Source organism: Manis pentadactyla, chromosome 7, assembly GCF_030020395.1.
Source record: "Manis pentadactyla isolate mManPen7 chromosome 7, mManPen7.hap1, whole genome shotgun sequence".
Lineage (NCBI taxonomy): Eukaryota > Metazoa > Chordata > Mammalia > Pholidota > Manidae > Manis > Manis pentadactyla.
The window spans coordinates 71,210,692-71,234,573 of record NC_080025.1 but is presented as its reverse complement, the minus strand read 5'-3'; the positions used below and the strand labels follow the sequence as shown (position 1 = coordinate 71,234,573).

The window sequence follows — 23,882 nt, the reverse complement described above, 5'->3', positions numbered from 1 at the left end:
AGGAAGTAAACCAGTTAATTACTAAGTACATGCAAAATTAAATCAACTACCCACCAAGTAAGTCATGGGATACACAAAGAGTACAGTATATGATTGCTAATATATAAAGAATGGAGGAGGAAGAAAAATAAGGGAGGAAAAAAAACCCTTCATTTAGTGTTTGAAATAGCATAATAAACAAATTAAGCTAGACTGTTAGATAGTAAAGAAGCTGTCCTTGAACCTTTGGTAACCACAAATCTAAAGCCTGCAATGGCAATAAGTATATACCTATCGATAATCACCCTAAATATAAATGGACTAAATGCACCAATCAAAATACAGGAGTGGCAGAATGGATAAAAAAATAAGATCCATCTATATGCTGCCTGCAAGAGACTCACTTCAAACCCAGAGACATACACAGACTGAACGTGAAGGGATCGAAAAAGATATTTCATGCAAATAATAGGGAGAAAAAAGCAGGAGTTACAGTACTTGTATCAAACAAAATGGACTTCAAAACAAAGAAAGTAACGAGACAAAGAAGGAGATTACATAGATGTCAGTACAAAAACAGGATATAACCATTTAAAATATTTATGCATCCAACATAGGAGCACCTAAAATGTGAAACAAATACTAACAGAATTAAAGTGGGAAAGAGAATGCAATGCATTCATTTTAGGAGACTTCAGCATACCACTCACACCAAGGAACAGATCAAACAGACAGAAAATAAGAAAGGAGACAGAGGCACTGAAAAACACATTAGAACAGATGGATCTAACAGACATCTACAGAACACTCCACCCAAAAGCAGCAGGATACACATTGCTCTCAAGTGCATGGAACATTTTCAAGAGTAGATCATATACTAGGCCACAAAAAGAGCCTCACTAAATTCAAAAAGTTGAAATTGTATCAACCAGCTAGTCAGACCACAAAGGTATGAAAGTAGAAATAAATTATGCAAAGAAAAAAAAGCCCACAAACACAGGGCAGCTTAACAACATGCTCCTAAATAATCAATGGATCAATGACCAAATAAAAAGAGAGATCAAGCAATATATGGAGACAAATGCAACAGTAATTCAACACTGCAAAATTGTGGGATGCAGAGAAGGCAGTTCTAATAGAGAAGTGTATTGCAATACAGGCTTACCTCAAAAAAGAAGAACAATCCCAAATATTCCAGGGATGCAAGGATGGAACAATATTTGAAAATCCATCAACATCATACACCACATCAACAAAAAGTCTAAACTCACAATGAATCAAACTAGAAAAAGAAGAACAAATGAGGCCCACAGTCAGTAAAAGGAAGGACATAATAAAGATCAGGGCAGAAATAAATAAAATTGAGAAGAATAAAACAATAGAAAGAATCAAAGAAACCAGGAGGTGTGTCTTTGAGAAATTTAACAAAATAGATAAACCCCTAGCCAGATTACCAAGAAAAAAAGTGTACACACATAAACACAATCAGAAATGAGAAAGGAAAAATCACTATGGACACCACAGAAATACAAAGAATTATTAGAGAGTACTGTGAAAAATTATATGCTAACAAATTGCATAAGCTAGGAGAAATGTACAACTTTCTAGAAAAATACTTCCAAGTATGACCCAGGAAGAAACAGAAAATCTGAACAGACCAATTACCAGCAATGAAATTGAATTGTTAATAAAAAAATTACTTATGAACAAAACCCCTGAACCATATGGCTTCAACACTGAATTTTATCAAACATTTAGAGAAGACCTAATACCCATCCTCCTTAAAGTTTTCCAGAAAGTGGAAGAGGAGGGAACACTTCTAAACTCATTCAGTGAGGCCAGCATCATGCTAATACCAAAACCAGACAAAGACAGCACAGAAAATTACAGACCAATATCCCTGATGAACATACATGCAAAAATATTCAAGAAAGTATTAGCAAACTGAATTAAAAAATACATCAAAAAGATCATCCATCATGATCAAGTAGGATTTATTCCAGGGATGCAAGGATGGAACAATATTTGAAAATCCATCAACATCATACACCACATCAACAAAAAGGACAAAAATTGCATTATCATGTTCAGAGATGCTGAAAAAGCATTTAGCAAAATTCAACATCCGTTCATGATAAAAACTCTCAACAAAATGTGTATAGTGGGCAAGTAGCTCAACATAATAAAGGTCATATATGACAAACCCACAGCCAACATCATACTTAACAGTGAGAAGCTGAAAGATTTTCCTTTAATATCAGGAACAAGACAAGGATGCCCGCTTTCCCCACTTTTATTCAACATAGTTCTGGAGGTCCTAGCCATGGCAATCAGACACACAAAGAAATAAAAGCCATTCCCATTGTTAAGGAAGAAATTAAACTGTCATTGTTTACAGATGACATGATATTGTACATAAAAAATCCTAAAGAATATACCCCAAAACTACTATAATTAATAACTGAATTCAGCAAAGTTGCAGGATACAAAATTAATATACAGAAAATTGTGGCATTCTTATATACTAACGATGAACTAGCAGAAAAGATAAATCAAGAAAATAATTCCATTTACAATTGTATCAAAAAGCATAAGATATCTAGGAATAAGCCTAACCAAGGAGGTGAAAGACGTATACCCTGAGAACTATAAGGCACTCATGAGTGAAATTAAAGAACACACAAATAAATGGAACTACATCCCATGATCATGGATAGGAAGAATTAATATTATCAAAATGGCCATCCTGCCTAAAGCAATCTACAGATTCAGTGCATTCCCTTTCAAAATACTGTCAGCATTCTTCAACAAAGTAGAACAAATAGTGCTAAAATTCATGTGGAATCACAAAAGAACCTGAACAGCCAAAGCAATCCTGAGAAGGAAGAATAAAGCTGAGGGGGTTGCGCTTGCCGACTTCAAGCTCTACTACAAAGCCACAGTAATCAAGACAATTTGGTACTGGCCCAAGAACAGACCCATAGATCAATGGAACAGACTAGAGAGCCCAGATATAAACCTACACATATATGGTCAATTAATATATGATAAAGGAGCCTTGGATATAGAATGCCGAAATGACAGCCTCTTCAACAATTGGTGTTGGCAAAACTGGACAGCTACATGTAAGAGAATGAAACTGGATTATCACCTAATTCCATATATAAAAGTAAACTCAAAATGGATCAAAGACCTGACTGTCAGTTATGACACCATAAAACTCTTAGAAGAAAATATAGGCAAAAATCTCTTGAATATAAACATGATCAACTTTTTCCTGAACTCATCTCCTTGGGCAAGGGAAACAAAAGCAAAAATGAATAAATGGGACTACATGAAGCTAAAAACTTCCGTGCAGCAAATGACACCATCAGTAGAACAAAAAGACATCCTACAGTATTGGAATATATATTTGTAAATGACTTCTGACAAGGGGTTAACATCCAAAATATATAAAGAACTAACACAACTCCACCCCCAAGAAAGCAAAAAACCCGATTAAAAAATGGGTGGAGAATATGAACAGACACTTCTCCAAAGAAGAAATTCAGATGGCCAACAGGCACATGAAAAGATGCTCCACATGACTAATTATCAGGGAAATGCAAATTAAAACCACAATGAGATACCACCTCACACTTGTTAGTATGGCCAACATCCAAAAGACTAGGAACAACCAATGCTGGCAAGGATGTGGAGAAAGAGAACCCTTGTACACTGTTGGTGAGAATGTAAATTATGTGATCCATTTTGGAAAGCAACATGGAGGTTCCTTAAAAAACTGAAAATAGAAATACCATTTGACCCAGGAATTCCATTCCTAGGAATTTACCCTATGAATGCAGGGCAGGACTCCAGTTTCAAAAAGATATATGCACCCGTATGTTTATTGCAGCACTATTTACAATAGCCAAGAAATGGAAGCAACCTAATTTTCATCAGTAGATGAATGGATAAAGAAGATGTGGTACATATACACCATGGAATATTATTCAGCCTTGAGAAGAAAACAAATCCTACTATTTGCAACAACATGGATGGAGCTGGAGGATATTATGCTCCGTGAAATAAGCCAGGCAGAGAAAGACAAATACCAAATGATTGCACACATTTGTGGAGTATATGAATCAAACAATAGAGCAAAACTGCAGAACAAAACAACAGCAGACTCACAGACCCCGAGAAGGGACAAATAGTTACCAAAGGGGAAGGGTAGGGTAAGGTGGATGGGTAGGGCAGGAGAGGGGGATTAAGAGTCATTATGATTAGCACACATAATGTAGAGGAGTCACGGGGAATACAGTATAGCACGGAGAAGACAAGTGGTGACTCTAGAGCATTTTAGTATGGTTATGGACAGTGACTGCAGTGGCGTGAGGGTGTAACTTGATAACATGGGTGAATGTAGTAACCACAATGTTTCTCATGTGAAACTTCATAAGATTGTATATCAATGATACCTTAATAAAAAATCAATAGAACTACAGCAATTCAGATCAATAGGAGAAAATTGGAAATAATAATTTATTTTTATATGATTTCTACTTTCATTGTCTGAATCTTTTGAGGAACTTGGAAACTTTGTAAAATGTGAATTCTCAAAATATCTGTATTTCACGTATATGAAATATATACATCTCCCTTATATGAACTGTGAGTATATAAATTGTGTGCAGATCTTGAATGCATGGTTCAAGAGCTTGGTGTTGTAAACAGAGAAAACACTGTCATCTGTGTCCACAAGGCCTGTCCTATGAGTATGCTCCCAACTATTGACAATATATTTAAAAGTATATTGTTTATTATGGGAGTTTATTTTTTAAGTTTGAATTAAAACTTAAAATAGGACTAGTTTTTCTAAAACAATAGTGTAGTATAGCCATTTTGGTCATTACTGGGGGAATGCTTTTTCAAACCAAAATGTAAATTAGTTATGTAATATCTGCATTCTATTCTAAACAGCAAAAAATAAAGTAGGCAAAACCTGGCCTATTTTAGATGTTTAAGAAATAGGATGAATAAATGAAAGACTGAATTCATAGAATTTTATTGGTGCTAAAGATCCTAGAAATTATCTGGCCCAAGCCCATAATTTTAAAGCGATAGAAACAAACACCCAGGAAATGGAAGCAATGTGGCCGCGATGAAACTGTGTGCTAGTGGCAGAGCTGAGTTCCTGGACCAGGAATCCTGTCTTTTAGTTTGGTTATTTTTCCACTCTACTAGAGGTTTCAAACTCTGCCTAAAATGTAGCAAACAGTTTTTTCTCGTTCTTTTTTCTCCCTATGATGCTGTCCTGTAGATTTGCTTACTGGTGTGTCAGGTAGGTCAGCCAGCACAAGGCACCGCTCCAGGCCAAAGGTCTGAATGCAGCACAGGACACTGTCTCCTGAGGCGTCTGTCACCTGCTGTGAGCCCAGCCACACTAAGTGGCAAGCTCTAGCCTGGGCACATGCCAGAGGGATTGGCCTTCTAGGCAAGAGGCCCAGGTTCTTCTTGCTTGTGGTCGGTGAAACATCCTTTCTGCACAAGGTGACTAGAAAAATTTGGAATTACAGTATTCTTGAGCTAGAACAGAACTTGTGGATCATTTGACTTAATGGTTTGCTAATTCTTTAATCAGAGAATCCTCCTGTGTAAGCAATACATGTCACAGAAGCTTACAGATTAAACAGCTCAAAGGGCAGCTTCCTTGGTGGCAAGTGGTGGAGGGGCACTTGGAGCCAGGCTCTCTGCCCATTGTCTGCTCTTCTACCCAGTGGTGGCTGTGGTGAGGTCACGACATGTAGCCTACTGCATATAGCCCCAGGTGCAGCCATGCTCAGAGCCTGCCTCACCACTTCCCAACTCAACCTCCTAACTCCTCTCTGCGCTCCTACTTCTGCCTGCCTGTATCCAGTTCTCCACATACTATCAGAGTGAACTTTACAGAGTCAGGTCCCATCTCTCGCAGTGGTTTTCCATAGCATGGAATAGAGAGATTGCTTACACTGGCTGCCTGCTGCGCATCAGCCTCAGTGTTTAGTACCTACTCAGTACATCCCACCCATACTGACCTTTCTCTTCTGTGAATGCTCCAATCCTCTTCTCGGCTTGGGGCCCTGCAGAACGTGCCCCACCTTTTTATATTGGCTTAGCATTCACTTGTCAGACGTTTTGTCCCCAGCCCTTCTCAAGGTTACCTATATCTTGCTGTTTTATTTACTTATGAGTTATTACTCTAAAATTATCTTGTTAATTTATTGGCTTACCTGTTTATTACAAGCTTCTCAAATGGGATAGAATAAAGGAAAAAAAGGAAGTTCCTGGAAAAAACTGCCTTAGTTTAGCACTGGTACCCTGTCACATGGGGTTTGGGTTTCAGAGTGAAAGGATTTCCTGCTTGCATTTAAATCCCATGAGATTAGGGAAAAAATGGCTCACTCTCATTTTAGGTTGTATCCCATTGACTAGAAAGCGCCTGGCACAAAGGCTGTGTGGAAGACAGTTTGAAAACTACCATTATAATATAATCTCAATTTACCAGTTGGGAAATCATAAATGTATTTGTCACATCTCTTTATTCTGTTCTTCTATTCAGTAAGTAACATTACTGAACATACTAAGGTATTTGGGCTAGGTAATAAAGTGGTCCCTAATTGGAATGGAACCTTTGGTCATGGCAGAGGGCACTGTGTAGTTGTGGGTTTCTTTGCAGTGTTGCTCGGAAAGTAAGGTGGTAGCTCCCTGTAAACCTTTTACTAGGTGAGACATTTATATAGAAAATGGGAGGATGGGATGGAACATTTTGATAAATGGTCTGGATGTGTGCTGGTTTTGGAAAAGGCTGGACTAGAGCAGACAGAGCAGGCTGTGCCCTGAAGATGCAAGAGTAGATAAGACATAGTCCAGTTCTTAGGAGCTCACACCAATGGGAATGGGAGGAGGAGATAAGCACAAACCATCATATTTCTGTTCTAGCATTGATTTAGTAAACTGAATCATGGGTCAATTACTGGAATTCTGTGAAGAGGTAAGTCACTCTCTGGGAGTAAGCCACTTGAGAGGAGGCCATATTCGAGCTCTGTCATGGAGGAGTCTTTTCCAGGAGAAAAATTATGGTGAAAGGCATTCCAGGTAGAGAGAGAAGAATTAATAAAAGTTTGGAGGAAAAAAAGCTGTCATCATTTCTCTATTGCATCCTTTCTCTACATGGAAAATATTCTTTAGTCTACCAGGGTGGAGCTTAGTCTCATGAAATTTAAACAAAGTTGTCATGCTCAGTTTCCTCTCCAGTCTCCAAGGTCAGAGGCTTCAGGAACATGAAAGCCTGGAAAAAACTTCACCACTCTTCTTTTACACTGTGACAGTAGCCCCCCTTCAGGCAGTGAGTACATGGCGTCCTGGTCCTGGAATGAGGAGAAAGGTGTGGGAGTAAAGAAAACATTTGGGAGAATCACTGGTTGATGTTTCAAAAATGTTATCTTACCATCTGTATTGTAGCAAGATTGCAAAGGCACTAATAAGACATATTATGGTTCTTGGACTTTATTCTTTACACAGCTGTCACTGAAGGTTATTAACAGAAGCAATGTGATTGCACTTTTGTTTCTAAAGGTAAATTCTTGTATCGGTATGAAGACCTGATTTAAGTAGAATGACTGGTTAGGAGGTTCTTGTTAGAATAGATGTAAGAAAAGATGGGGACCTGAACTCCATCATTGACCATGAGGAAGGAGAGGATTTGAATAGCTCCAGTATGGATACGGGAGTCACTAGAGCTGAGAGAGGGGCTGAGGTCACCCTTGGAGTGTGCATGGAATTCTGGGAGACAAAGGCATGTGGAGGGGTCAGGGTGGGGGCATGAGGAACTAGCAGGGGAGACTAAAAGGGATCAGAGTGGTAGAAAAAATGGGAGAATGAGGTTCTGGAAGCGTAAAGAGGAGAAAATGGTCAAGCGACAAGTATTTTATTAAAATCAAAGCTACACTTAAATGTTTGACTTTCCTGTACTTATTATTTGGCTGATAATGTTACGTAGCTCAGAGAGTTTCTGGCTCTTTCCACTGATAAACAATATTAATTTTTGGATACTATTTAAATATTCTTTAAAAAGTTACTGGGCTATATGATCTTTAAGGTTATTTCAGTTTGAGAGTTGATTGTGTGAAAGCATACCTAACGATAAGAATTTCATGAGAGGCTTATAGAGGAGGGAAAAAAATTACTGGCCAGAGAGCTTCTAATTAATAATAGTTGATTGGAAGAAAAGTGATTGGAGGGACCCTAAAGAACATAACATCTTTATCTCATTCATGGTCAGTAGAGATCAGAGGACTCACATGCTCCATTTTTATTGGCACTTTGGCACTACTGAAGCACAGATAAAAACTACTTGGTGCTAGCGTTGGTTTCTGATGACTGGAAGTATGTGTGTATAGGAGCCCATATAGGAAACTATATGTATATGAAGTCCATATACATAAAGGAATCCATTTTGACCTTGAACATGCTTTTTTCTTTCTGAACTGTATAGAAATGGTGGTAGACCCAGAAGCCACCATTGCCAAAAACATGTGAAATTCTGTTGGTCCCTCATCTCTAGAATTGAGAAAACTGGTTACATAGGAATGAATAGACATCAGATCTTTAAACTTGAAAATCTGTCTGCATACAGTAGTAATAGACACTAGTGACAATACTATTTAGACACATTTTCTAGTTTGATAAGCTAGAAAATCCCTAATGAGACATCTTCTAAGACTGATAAGGAGAAAAATTTCTATCCAGCTGTTTAATACCCTGTTTAATCTTGGCAAACACAGAGCAGAAGCAATCTTATAACTGAGTAAAAGAATCAATCTGGGCGCATTTCCTTTTTTTTTTATTTGAGAGGGCATCTCTCATATTTATTGATCAAATAGTCGTTAACAACAATAAAATTCTGTATAGGGGACTCAGTGCACAATCATTAATCAACCCAAGCCTAATTCTCAACAGTCTCCAATCTTCTAAAGCATAACAAACAAGTTCTTACATGGTGAACAGTGCAAGGGCGGTCATATCACAGAAACTTTCGGTTTTGATCACGCATCATGAACTATAAACAATCAAGTCAGATATGATTATTCATTTGATTTTTATACTTGATTTATATGTGAATCCCACATTTCTCCCTTATTTTTTTATTTTTTTAAAATAAAATGCTGAAGTGGTAGGTAGATGTAAGATAAAGGTAGAAAACATAATTTAGTGCTGAAAGAGGACAAATGTAGATGATCAGGTGTGTGCCTATAGACTAAGTATTAATCCAAGCTAGACAAGGGCAACAAAACATCCACGTATGCAGAAGATTTCTCTCAAAACAGGGGGGGTGAGGTTCTAAGCCTCACCTCTGTTGATCCCCAATTTCTCACCTGATGGCCCCCCTGCAACTGTGCCTGTCTTAGGTTGTTCCTCCCTTGAGGAATCCTACCCGTCTCTGGCTAACCAGCCGTCTTCCGGGGCCATACAGGGAAATGCAAAGTTGGTAAGTGAGAGAGAAGCAATATTCTTTGAAAAGGTTAGCTTTTTACTTCTTTGCAGATTTATGCCCAGTGGCTTCTGTGCCCAGCATTTGTCTTGAGGTTTCCTTACCACTTGGAAGAATTATGATACTCAGTAATTTTCGATATGAGGCACAAATTCTACTAAAGGGTTGTAATTAGGAAGGAAGAAGAAAAGCTATAGAAGTAGCAGACAGAAGAAAACATGGGAAGACTGATTATTTCTTTGACATAACCATAACTTTTTGGAGAGTAACATAAGCATGTATAGGTTTTAACAAACTACTAATTAAATTGCGTGCACACATTAACAGAATAGGAATACAGATACATAACAAAAGCAGACCTACAATTACCAGCCATATCCAGTGAAACCAAGAAAACCAGTTAGGTACCCTAGGCATTTGTGAAAACTTATCAATAGTATGATGGATATTGTCTAACTGAATTTGAATAGTTTGAGAAAAATCAGACATTAAAACAACACATTCCTGGGAACTGTTCACATCCCATATGTTCTTTTAACAGTAGATAGTCTATAGTCGCACGATTTTGGAGCACTGCAACTTGCACTTCTCTAATTCTTAGTTGAGTTCCGACAGTATAGATCCAGTCAAATTTGTTGTTTTACTGTATGCACAGGCCAGCTTAGATATCTCCTTCTTCATTCCAATGGCAAGTCCAGGAACCGGTGGGATGAATGCAGCTACAGCTGCAACAGCGCCAGGATCTTTGTTGAAGTTTTTTGATGATCATCTTCTGGAATGACTCTTCCAGAGGATGTTGATGTTGGAAGTTCTTCTTCATATCGTATCTTAACTCGTTTTCTGGGTAGCCAAATTAGTCTTTGATCCTCTGTATAAACACAAACAAACCCTTTGGACTCATTTACTTTTGCATTGCTGTGAGGTGAAGCAGCCTCAGTTCTCTGCTCCTGTCATGCTATATTTGTCACCTCCTTACTTTTGGTATTGCCTCCAAGCAGTTCTCCCAGGGCTCTATTTAGGCTTCCTTGCCATTTTCTCCTTACCTGCCATCCTGTCCTCAGAGGTGAGGAGAGAAGACTTTTTTCTTGGCTGAACATAGCTGTGACCTGTAGCATATGACTTTGAATCTTCAGACCTGAACTCTCTCCAGAGCTGGAGAGCCACACACAGTCTGACTACTTATGGGACATCTCCAATTGATTATCCCAGGTACGACAGAATAACAATCTTCTCTCAAAACAGGGGGGGTGAGGTTCTAAGCCTCACCTCTGTTGATCCCCAGTTTCTCACCTGATGGCCCCCCTGCATGAACTAACAAGTTCCTCACATCTGACCAGACTGATTTTTGCTGACTCTTAATTTCCGGGCAGGACACCAGTGTTCTCCAGATGCTTTGAGTTGAGGTTTGGGTCGTTTTTCATGTTCACTCTATTTCTGTTCCATAGGCTACTAGGGTCTGTAACATCTCTTTCTCCAAGTCTTGTGGGTACTTTCTTTTTCTGTTTTCGTTTAGACCCTTTTCCTTACGTTAATTTCAGTAGATCAAGTCTCTCAGTCTCTCCCTGTGCCACCTTATCTTATACATTGCAGGCATCTTTCACAATACCTTTAATATTATCCTTTTCTGCTCAGATCTGCTGAGTGACTGCTAGTTTCTAAACCCTGTACCTGCAGGGCCCAGATGATCTTTTTAGCCCCATATGGACCTCCTACCACTCATACAACATACCCCACAGCCAAGCCAGATTGGCTTAGTCGTTTTTCAAATGTGGCAGGCACTTTGTCCATGTGGCTCCCTTTGCCAGAAAAATTTTTCCTCCCCTTTCTCACACCTGTCAGACTCATTGAAACTAGGCCCTCTCATATTAAAACATAAGCTTTACAATGACTACCAGATTTAAAATATGCCTCCTGATTGATACAGCAATCTTATGACAATTTATCCTGTGAAGCACTAGCCATATATGTATAACATGCATGGGTATGGTTACCGCAGCATTGTTTGTAACAATAAAATAGCAGGAACAACTGAAATAGATGAAACTGTGGAAAAGTAGAGATACATTTATATATATATATATGTGAAAATTTGCCCTGTGATTCTGTTTTTTAAAGGAAATGTATGTATGTGTATTCGTGTGTGTGTATACATGCATATAGAAAATACATCTGAAAAAATACACACCAAACTATGGAACAGTGGTTATTATATGTCTGCATGGATGTTGAAATTTTAATGAATCCATAACGTTAACATTTGCTAATACTGCCTGATAAGTTCACTGATATTCATTACTCTTTGTATTTTATATTTTTTAAATAAAAATAACAACTGGAGAAATGGAGTGTTAGATTTTTAAGACTAAGTGTTTTCGTGTCATAGTGCTTTAGTGTGCTGATATTTATCAGGACAGAGACCCTAGTAATGATTTTTCTGTCTTCTTGGAGTGATATTCACAAAATATTTTATTTCAAGGACACCAGTATTCTTGCTGATGGACTGCTTCTTAATAGATATGAGTTTCCTCTAATAAATAAGCTTCATTGAATTTAGTATGTGTGTGGTTGTACATGACCAGTCATGAACATTTGCATGGATGCCACAATGCTTGCACACAAGTAAAACTGTACCAGTTTGACCTGTTATTGTGTAAATTGTTTAACAATACAAGTTTGATTCATTTTTATATGCTTATTTTTGTGGAGAACAAAGAAATATAATGGTATATGTTTTTTTTTTTGGTGGCCTAGGTATCAACTTTACAGATTTTGCCAGGATTCTGGAGGAGAAGATGACCACGTAATTAGACATTTTCTTTACTATTGTTAAGTTTTTGTTTCTCAATCCTGTTGTAGTATTGTTTAAAATTTTGCATTATTATAACAAAGATTCAACGCTTTGTGGAGAGCAATGTCATTGTTGGTTTTCTAGGAGGATACATGCAGAATTTTTTTTTAAGGAAAGAATTTGCTGCATAAAATATACTAAAGTTAGTGTTCAGTCTAAATTAGACTTAGGTCTGCATTGCTAAATACAGAATATCATATACAGGGAAAGGAGAAGAGTTCAACGTGGCCATTTAAAATGTTTAATTAAGACTCCTGTTATTTGCCTTGGATTTATAATTACTAGTTCACTTATTGTATGTTTATAGTCATGATATGATGATGCAGTCAACAGGCCTTTTTGATTTTTTAACAAATGCATCTAATTCTAAACAATGAAACAAAAAAAATTCTGGAATAAATATAGTCCTTAGAACCTTAACTCATCTCAGAAAGCTTTTATTAATGATTTACATATCTTGAAGTCTGTTCCCAGAACAGCTTATTATTTGAGATCCAAAGGTATGAGCTGGTGAACCAGAGGGTAATAATTGCACATTATCCTGTAAGTAATCTCACAAATTTGAGGAAAACAGAAATACTTGATCATATTTTGAAAGATGAGAAGAACAAGTATCTTCAAATATTCCTATGGAAGAATATTTTTTTATTGGGCAAAATGAAACAGAATGTCTTATAATTATCTCTTAGTGCTTAAGTATAAATATATATTCTTTATTTGAGTAACCATAAACTGATGGTTTAAAATACATTAACTCATTCTGTTAAGTGTGTTAAATGGGGTTTCTTTGTAGCTATCTCTTACTGTATCATTAACACTTAGATAATAATTATTGAGTAATGAAATACACTATTATTCTAATTATATCTTCCCTGAAACTACTTTGTAAATTACAGGGTGCAGCTTAGGGAAGCTATGTTTACCACGATTCCTGCTGGGTTAACACTGAGTTGTAAACTGTAATATCAGTGACTGTGTGGTTATTGCATAGCCATTTTTACAGCTTCAGCATGGTTCACTAAGCATTTTTATTTAAAGATGGCAAATAGTGAACTTTAAAAAGTGGGACTATTGGAATTCCTTATTTCATTTAGAATGTTTGTCTTTAACCTAAAAATTCATTGCTTAGTGAAGAACAACAGTTGTTTGATTTTTTTAAAGATAAAGAGTCAGAGTGAGGAAACACAAATTCAGCATTCCAGATGGTCAAGGGTCTGGTTTTAGAAGATGCTTATGTCTTTCATTGTTAGCGTTTAAACCAAAGAACTACTAATTCATTAGGAATTTTAGTATTCTCCACAATGGCCAGTTGACAGATGATGTAAAAGTACTTTTTATTTTAGTTGTCTTTTGGCATTTAAGCTCTACCAGATTAATAGCCGAAAAGACCAGGGAACCATTTCCATCTCTTGGTTCCATTTTTTGGCAAGTTCTGTCACTTCTGTCCATTTCCCAATGTGCAGAAACCACCCCAAAGTGCTCACCAACTGATACTGGGTTATATAGGTAGACAGGGCTTCAATGGTAGCTCCTACCTGATTCTGTGGGGCTTCAAGGGACCACATGAGTATTTCACAATAAGTGGCATTCTCTGGGCACTTACTATGTGCTGGGCACGGGCCCCAGTGTATTTCCTGCATTACTGTGTTACTACTCTAATCTCCATTTTACCAGTCAGAAAAGAAAGGTTAAGCAGCTTGCCCAAGATTATGTAGCAGTTAAGTGAAGATCTGGGATTTGAGGCAAACCAGAAACCACATTCTTAACCATTCTGCTATATTGGCACAGACATAGTTGGATGTCAGCCATCAGCTCTGCTTGTTAAAACCCCTTCTTATTAAGGATGGCGAGATAGCCAGGTAATGGAAAAGGCAGCAGTGAACAACGTGCTAGGGAAAGCTGCAGTGATTAGAGACCAGTGCGAGTGTGTCCTTGTTTTTCAGGTACGCCTGTTACTACAGTGGAATCGGTGCTGGTGTGTTCGTTGCTGCTTACATCCAGGTTTCATTCTGGTGCCTGGCAGCTGGAAGACAAGTGTACAGAATTAGGAAACAATTTTTTCATGCTATAATGCGACAGGAGATAGGCTGGTTTGATGTACATGATGTTGGGGAACTTAACACCCGGCTCACAGAGTAAGTACCTAGTTTTATGTTTAACTCAGACGAGGTTTGTATTCTCATTAAAAGGGAAGAAATTCATCAGAGCTGTTAGAAGATGTTCATGCATCACTCAGAAGTGATTATGAGACGATTCCTTCTGAGCAGTGCCTCTGTCTTATGCATCGTTTTGTTCCCAGTACCCAGGCGTGGATGAGGGGACCTGCATGACTAGCACTGAAGGAGGGGTTGGACTTGCGGGATTGAAAACATCTTGAGAGTGTGCAGTAGAGCGCCACTATAATACTCCTGGGGAAATCTGTGCGAGATCTCGGCTCTAATCTAATTACCCCACACTCAAACAAAACAACAAACCAACTGGGCTCAGGAGAAAAGTTCTGTGTTCCCAATCCTGATGTTTATTTCTGACACTATCTGTTCTTTTAGTGATGTCTCCAAAATTAACGAAGGAATTGGTGACAAAATTGGAATGTTCTTTCAGTCATTAGCAGCATTCTTCACCGGTTTTATAGTAGGATTTACACGTGGTTGGAAGCTAACCCTTGTGATTCTGGCCATCAGTCCTGTTCTTGGTATATCAGCTGCCCTCTGGGCAAAGGTAGGTGAAGCCTGTGAATCCAGAGTTTGAACTGGATTCAAATGTGAATTAACCATTCTGCTGTAACCCCCCCTCCCACCCCCAGTAGAAGGCCTTTTTATTACATGGGTGACCCTGACTTTCTACTTGAAATTTGGTTTTAAGTCATCTGTTTAAATTCAGTGAGAATAAGCAGATTCAATTTCACTAAGTCTTATACCAGCCCAGACACCATGCTATCCTGGGCCATGTCAATATTTGTGGAAGGAATGAGACAGAAATCTGTCCTCTGCCTTCATATAAAGGACATGCTGAACTCTTGAAAGAGCCATGTTATCTAGTAGACAATTCCACATTCACATGTGGAAATTCAAGTTAGTGAACAACAAATATGTCCCATTCAGTTAACATGATTGATTTAAATGATTTGGTAGATTTTAATTTGTAAATTGATTTAACAGTTTTATTATTTGTAATTTGTTGTTATAAATGATTTTGTGTTCATACATATTTAAATCTATGGGTATGAAAATCATTTTTAAAAACTAGATACTTTCTAGTCCCATATGCATATAAATCCCAAGCCTGCAGTTTTCTCTCCTAATCACAAAAGCAAAGCAGTACAAATGGCCCTTCTCACCTCTGCACATATGCCTCTGATGACCTTATAATAATGAACCCTTCCAGGCTGGGTTTGGTGTTCATTTTAAGCTGATTTGATGAATGAGTGGCAGTGGAGAAATTGGCTCATATGTAATTTCTGTTGGGTTCAACACACACTACAAATTGCATGTGGCAAAAGGAAATAAAATAATGGAGGGCCAACCAAAGCTGAACCTAACATAAAATAAATGAGGTTATAAGTATTAAGGAATTTTAGAATTTTTACCCTGTAGGTTATTTATTTTGTTATTACAAATAATAACTATCATTTATTGTACATCTATTATGTCAGGCAAATACATATTATCTTTGTGAAGTATAGGTATTATCTGTTTAACAGAGGAAGCAGTTAAGTTCTGAGGACTCTTAATTTGTTGCTGAAAGTAACAGTGTTTAACCTATGTTAAAATAGACTTTCTTAGTGGTTAAACTGCATCTCTGTATCAGTTAGCTGAAGTATTTGGTAAAAGATTTGTGTGTGAATTCTTTTCCCTGATTACTAGGCTATTAAGGAAGTCAGGTAGCAAACTCTTCATACTAGTATTTGCTGAAAACTGGATTGATGTCCTTTCTAATTAGGTTAGGAAAACAGATAGTAATTTTATCTTAATAATTATATGTTTACTTCAGATACTATATTTAAGTAATGGAATCTTAAGCTTATTGCTGGAGACCCAAATTTTAATCTTCATTCTGTCATAAACTTTTGGTGATTTCATCCAAATTTCTTATATTTTCTGGTTGTTAGAAATACTAAAGAAGAAATGTGGCCCAGTGTGGGAAAAGTCTTTGTCCCTGTACACTTGAAGCTCTCCCAGAGACACCAGGGCCAGAGGAAAGAACAGGAAAGGACCCAGGTACAGCAAGCTCCCTGGTCCAGGAAGTCTCTTTAGACTTGTGCACCAGCTAACCTCTTCCCCTGCCCAGAGACACTGGGGTGCTTAGAGGGGTCAGGTACCAGAAACCATTACACAAGAGTCAGTAGGAGCCCCACTAGCTTCAGATTAACCACACTGCCCAAACTAACAGCATGAAGGCTCTGACTAGAAAACTGCCACTGGAGCCACAGCTCATAAAAGTAGGCCAAGAATGACATGCTCAATCCGAACAGGATAACTGCTTGCTGAAATGAAAGAGTTATGTAGGACCCAGAGTTTCTTAACAAAATTGACAAAATGTCCTTGGTAAAATAAAAAGTCATTTATTATACCAAGAAAATCAGAACTCAAATGATAAAACGGTAACTGATACCAAAACTGAGAAAAGTCAGATGTTAGAATTCTTTGACATGGATTTTGAAATAGCCATCATAAAAATGCGTCAGTAATCAATTATAAATTATTGAAACAAAATAAAAAAAGAGAATATTTTATCAAAAAATGAAATTGAAGTTATGAAAAAGAATAAAAGGAAATGCAAGAACTGAAAGATACAACAGCAGAAAATAAAAAATCATGATGAATAGGCTCAAACTCATTGTGTGGAAATGACAGGATAGAATCAGTGTATCTGGAGATAGAATTCTAGAATTCATCCACACTGAAACAGTGAGGATATAAAAAGAGCCTCTGGGACGTGTGAGACAATAACAAAATATTTAACATTTGTTACCCTTAATGTCCCAAAAGAAGAGGAGAAAAAGAGTGGGACTGAAGGAGTATTGGAAGAAATAATGGTTGAAAACTTCCAAAATTTGGTGAAAGAAAAACCTTCAGATCCAAGAAGCTGAGCTAATACCAGACAGGATAAACCCAAAGAAATCCATGCCAAAGCACATCATAATTAAACTACTTAATACTAAAGAAAAAAATCTTGAATCAGCTAGACAGAAACAACACATTACTTATAGAGGAATACTAATTTGAATGACAACATATTTCTCATCTGAAGCCAGAAAGGCCAGAAGGAAGGGGCAAAATACTTTCCAAGTACTGAAAAGAAGAAACCATCAGCTGTGCACACTGTGTCTGGTAGAACTGCTCTTCAGCAGTGTTAGTGAATCTCAGGTCAAGGAAAGGTAAATAATTTCCTGACAGCATACCTACTGATATGTTAAAGACTGGCTAGATGAAGTTCTTCAAACAGGAGGGAATGATGAAATAATTTTGGAGCATCAGGAAGGGAAAAGGAACAACAGAAAGATCAGAAATTTGGACATATAAAATAGGCTTTCCTTTTCCTCAGGAGATTTCTAAATCATATTTGATGACTGAAGCAACAATTATAAATGGTGAAATGTTGATGTCATCATAAGTCATATGTGAATATTATAATAGAGCAACCATTAGGAAGCCCAAGCAGAAATATTTAAAAACACTATAAGTAAATCAGAATGGAATCCTAAAACTATATTGAGAAGAAAAAAGAAGAGGAATGAGAACCTGATGAAACAAATAGAAAACAAGTAAAAAAATGATAAATGTTACTGCTAACATATCACTAATAATTTTAAATACAAATAGTTTAAATATACTAGTCAAGGGAGAAATTGGCAGAGTGGATTTAAAAAAATGTCTCAACTGTATCCTGTTTACAGGAAACTTACTTCAAATTAAACAACATAAGTAGAGTGGAATACGATGGAAAAAGATAAACCTTACAAACATTCATTTAAAACAAGAGTAGCTATTTAGTATCTGATAATGTAGACTCCAGAATTAAAAAATTACTATGAAAAAAGCAGAACATTACATAATGACAAAAGGGATCCATCCACCACAAAGACATAAATACCTTAAATGCATATGCACTAAATAAGATAGTCTCAACATACATGAAGTAAAAACTGAGAGAACTGAAGGGAGAAATATAAACATCACAATTACGGGTGAAGACTTTAGCATCCCCTCCTCAGCATTGATAGAACTACTAGAGAAATTTAGGGAGAAACAGAAGATCTGATCAACACAATCAGCCAATAGAATCTAATTAATACTTAATAAAATATTCTACTCAACAACAGGATATACATTAAACATTTTTCAATATGGGTCATATCCTGGACTATAAAACAAACCTGAAGAAATTTAAAATAATTGATACCTTAAAGTGTTTTCTCAGACTACATTACATTAGAAACCAATAGAATGACAATGAGAAAATCTCTAAACATGTGGGAGTTAAACAATACATTTTAAAAATAAATAAATAATCCATGAATCATAAAGGTTAAGTTTCAAAGGAAAATATTTATGTAACTAAATGGAAACAAAAACACAATGTCAAAATATTTGCAATGCAACTAAATAAGTGCTCAGGGAAATTTGTAACATTAAATGGTTACCTTAGAAGTGAGGAAAGGTGTCAAATCAGTAATACAATTTCCTGCCTTAAAAAACTAGGAAAAAAGAGCAAAATAAAACCAAAGCTAGCAGGAGGAAGAAACAATAAAGGTAAGAGTATAAATCAGTGAAATTGAAAAATAGAAAAATAATAGAGAATATTAGTGAAACAGCTGATTCTTCAAAAAAAAATCAAAATTAGCATGATAAAAATAAAGACAAATCACAGTGTCAATAATAAAGATATCACTACTAATCATGCAGACATTTAAAGATAATAAAGGATTACTATGAAAAAGTTTTTATCATAAATTTGAAAACTTAGAAATCAACTCTTTAGTAAGTACAAACTATGAAAACTCAATTAGGATGAATAGATAATCTCAATAACCATATAATCACTAAATAAATTTATTTTGTAATTTAAAGGCTCCTGAAAAGGGATTTTCTATGCCCTGATAATTTTACTGGAAAATTCTACCAGACATTTAAAGAATTAACACCAATTTTATACACTCCTCCAGAAGAAAGAATTCTTCCTCTTCCTAACTTTGAAAGAGGGAACACTTCCCAATTCTTTTTATTAGGCGTGTATTACCCTGATACCAAAAACAGACAAAATTAATACAAAAAGAAAACTGTAGGTCTAATACCCTTCATAGACTAAGAATAAAAATTCTTCAGTAACATTAACAAACCAAATCCAGCAATGCATAAAAAGAATAATACATCATGACCAAGTGGAATTTATTTCAGCTATGCAAGGCTGGTACAACATTTGAAAGTCAATCAAATGCAATCTATCATGTCAACAAGCTGAAGAAGAAAAACTGATCATATCAATTGACAGAGAAAAAAATATTAGACAATATCCAAAACCCATTGATTAAAAAAGAAAAAAGGCGCAAGTACAAGAATAGAGGGATGTTATCTCAACTTGATAAAAGATCAGCTTAAAAAACCCTACAGCTAATATCCTGCTTAACAGTGAAAGACTGAATGCTTTCCCTCTAAAACTGGAAATAGGAATACAAGGATGTCTGCTCTCACTACTCTTTTTCAACAAAGTATTAGAACTTCTAGCCAATGCAATGGGCATGAAAAAAAAAAGGTATATGATGAGAAAGGAAGAAATAAAACTATATTCACAGAGAGCATAATTTTCTACATAGAGAATCCCAAATAGTCTACAGTTTTCTAAAACTAATAATAAGTTTGGAAAGGACACAGGATACCAGATCAACTGTATCTGGTATAAGTATAAAATTAAATACTTAGGCATATACTTTACAAAAAGTATAGAATCTATGTGCTGAAAATATATTAAATGCTGATGAAAGATATGAAGGCTAAATAATGGAGATACAGTGTGTTCATGGATTATAAAACTCACTGTGTCAATTCTCAGACATCAGTTCTTCCTGAACTGATCTGTAGGTTTAGGGCATTTCCTATAAAAAGTTCCAGTAAGATTTTTTTGTGGACATAGACAAGCAAGCTTAATCTAAAATTTATGTGGAAAGACACAGGCCTTAAAATAGCTAAAGTAATCTTGAAAAAGAAAAATAAGGTGAGAAAAATAAGATATAGAAAAACAATTCAGTGGAGCAATAATAGCCTTTTCAACAAATAGTACTGGAGCAGATGGGCATCCAGACAAAATAAAATAAAACAATCTCAACCTAAACCTCACATTCTATGTAAAAATTAACTGAAAGTGGGTCATGGACTTATATGTAAAATGGAAAGCACTAAAATGTTTAGAAAACAATATAGTGGAAAATCTTTGGAATCCAGGCCTGGGCAGAAAGTTTTGAGACTTGACACTAAAATCTCAGTCCTTTAAAAGAAAAGCTTATAAATTAAACATCATCAAAATAAAAATTTATTGTTCTGTGAAAGCCATATGATGAAAGCACAAGCTATAGACTGGGAAAAAAGTACATGAAAACCACATACATGACAAGGGACTAATGTTCATATAATGAACTCTCAAAACTCAATAGTAAAAATTCAAAAAAACCAATTAGAGAAAGGGGCAAAAGACGTGAATAGACATTCATCAGAAAGGAAAGGCAAGTAAGCACATGAAAAGTTCTTTAGCATCATTAGCCATCAGTGAAAAGCAAAATTAAACTACAATGAGATACAACTACACATATGTCCATGGCTAAAATAAAAAATGATGAAAACACCAAATGCTGATGAAATGCAGAGAAACTGGATCACTCATAGATGGCTGGTAGGAATATGAAATGGTAAAGCCATTCTGGAAAACAGTTTGTTGCAGTTTCTTAAGAAACTAAACATGCAGTTACCATACAGTCCAGCAGTGGTAGTCCTGAGCATTTATCTGAGAGAAAATTATGACACATAAAAACCTGTATTCAAATGTTTATAGCAGCTTTATTTGTAATAGGGAAAAAAAAAAAAAAAAAAAGAAACACCCACAAAAACCCAGATGTCCTTCGGCAAGTGAAAAATTAAACTATGGTACATCCGTACCATGGAATACTACCTGTTGATAAAAGGAAGGAACTATTGATACATGCAACAACCTGGAGGAATCTCCACAGAGCTTGCTGTGTGAAAAAAGACAATTCTAAAAGCTTATGTACCATATGATTCTATTTATATATATTCTTGAAATAGCAATAACAGATAAGAGAACAAACTAGTGGTTTTTAGGGCTTATGGGTAGTGAGGAGGGAAAGAGAGTTGAGGAATAGGGAAAGAGATAACTGGCTGTAAAGGGTAGCACCAAGGGATCCCCCTGATGGACTTGTTCTGTATCATGACTGTAGTCACATGGCACACGATAGGTGATAACAGTGCTTAGAACTAAATATGTACACATGAGTGCATGTAAAACTGGTAAACTGGATAACATTGATGAGTTAATGTTAACTGTTACATTCCGGATTGGGGTATGGCTCTGTAGTTTTCATGATGTTACTTTTGGATAACACTAGATGAAGACTGTGTTTCATGACAAGTATGTTAAAAGACAAAATTCAGCCAAATGAATTTGAAGATCTAATTGGCTTTATTCAGTGATTCATGAATCAGGCAGCATCCCTTTTAACAATTAGGAGTTCTGAGGAGCTGTACAAAAGGAAGGTTTTATTGACAGAGGGGTTAGAAAAACAAGTTTTCTAACAAAGAGTGGATTGTTTCAAGTGGGGTTATCTTCCATTGGGGAAAGGGTAGGGATCTATCATGCAGGTTACCTCAGCAAGTACTGATCATGTAGTTTCAGGTTGACTGGTGAAAGGCCATATTCCTGGGAGAGGTTCCAACTGCAATTAGGTTAGATAGTAAGTCTGCTGACATGGGGCTTAGTACAAGTGACTCAGTTTTGGCCCTGTTATCTCTCTTTTCTTTATAGGTATGTGGGATCTCACTACTGTTTCTTACAACTGCATGTGAGTCCATAATTATCCCTTCCCAAAAAAGTATAAGTTACCTCAAAACAAAACAAAAAACTACATTGGGAAATGGAAAAATGGAACAAAGATGAAAGTCAAAATATCTTTAGTGTCAAAAATATTACTAGATTGAGTAATACAAAATTAGACAGCTTATGCCTTAGAGAAATAACAATTTCATATATCTCAAACTAATATAAGTAGGCTTTGTGAGGAAATTAGCAGCCTTTGGAAGAAGAAATGAGTTAGTGATACTTTCCATAGCTTATGTGGATAAATGTAATAATGGAAATATCACCATTCTATTTTATATTGGAGGAACAGAGGAAGTTGACTTTTTATATCCCTCAGAGTAGTTCAGAGGGTTTTTTTCTTTCAACACATACAATCTTTTAAAAAACAAAGCAAAAACACTTACTGAAGATTTTATTGTAGCCTTTCTAAAACATATGGTTATAATTATGGAAGGTCATAGAAGGCAAGAAGAGCCAGGTTTATTGAATCAATTGGTCTGTTAATTGGTTTCTCTGTTAAAAGGAAACCAAAAAGTAGATAAACTTATGTTCTGTAATTAATGTTTCACTATTTTATGTTATTTGAAAATTATTTAGATGTCAAGTAAATTTCCATTTTACTTAGGAAAACTCTAAAGTTTCAAGTTGCAAAAAGATTTTGCAAGCTATTTTTAAGTATACATGCCGTAATACATAATTATTGCTAAAAAGATTACCTAAGGCATTTTTATCCTTCTTAGATCTGTGTAGTTTGCTGCTACTGAATATTTATGCTAAATAACCCATGAAACATCATGTGACATTAAACAAAGTCAGCTATGATCATAAGCTGTTTTCTTGCTGACAAATTTTGTAACAGAGTTGACATGAATTTGATTATTAAGCCCAGGTAGTTGTTTATCTGCATTATATATCATGCTGGTAACTCTATTTTAATTAAACCAGTCTATGTTGGTAAACCAATTAAACTAAACAAAACCTTTTGTTTACCAAAGTTTATCCTAGATTTTGTGAATTTGAATAGAATTTGGATTAGTTTCTGTTTTATTTCCTTGAATGTTAGTAGTACTTAATTTATAAATGCTTAATTTTAAGCCAATTAGAGAATATCTCCAAGTCATATATCTGGTACGAGATTTATATCTAGACTATATAAAGGAGACTTAAAACTCAATAATAAAAAGCAAAGAACGCAAATTTTAAAATGGACAAAAAACTATCTGATTAGACATTTCTCTGAAGAAGATTTACAGATGTCCAATGAGTATGTAAAAGATGTTCAACATTGTTAGTCATCAGCAAAATGCAAACCCAAACCACAGTGAGGTACCATATCTCACTCACTAGGATGGATAGTGTTATAAAAATGGACAATAACAAGTGTTGACAAAAATGTAGAGAAATCAGAACTCTCATACATTGCTGATAGGAGGTTAAAATTGTGCTGCCACTTTAGAAAAC

At 36.0% G+C, this 23,882-nt stretch overlaps 1 protein-coding gene across 2 annotated transcripts in view; it reads left to right on the top strand.

Annotated features, from left to right (window-relative positions):
• The window catches only part of ABCB1 (ATP binding cassette subfamily B member 1), a 223,087-nt gene that overhangs the window by 142,251 nt on the left and 56,954 nt on the right, over window positions 1–23,882 (top strand). For both annotated transcript variants that reach the window (XM_057504470.1, XM_036911836.2), the window contains exons 5-7: window positions 12,242–12,290; window positions 14,282–14,473; window positions 14,885–15,056. In XM_057504470.1, coding sequence (XP_057360453.1) covers window positions 12,242–12,290; window positions 14,282–14,473; window positions 14,885–15,056 — 413 coding nt within the window. The remainder of the gene's footprint in view (window positions 1–12,241; window positions 12,291–14,281; window positions 14,474–14,884; window positions 15,057–23,882) is intronic.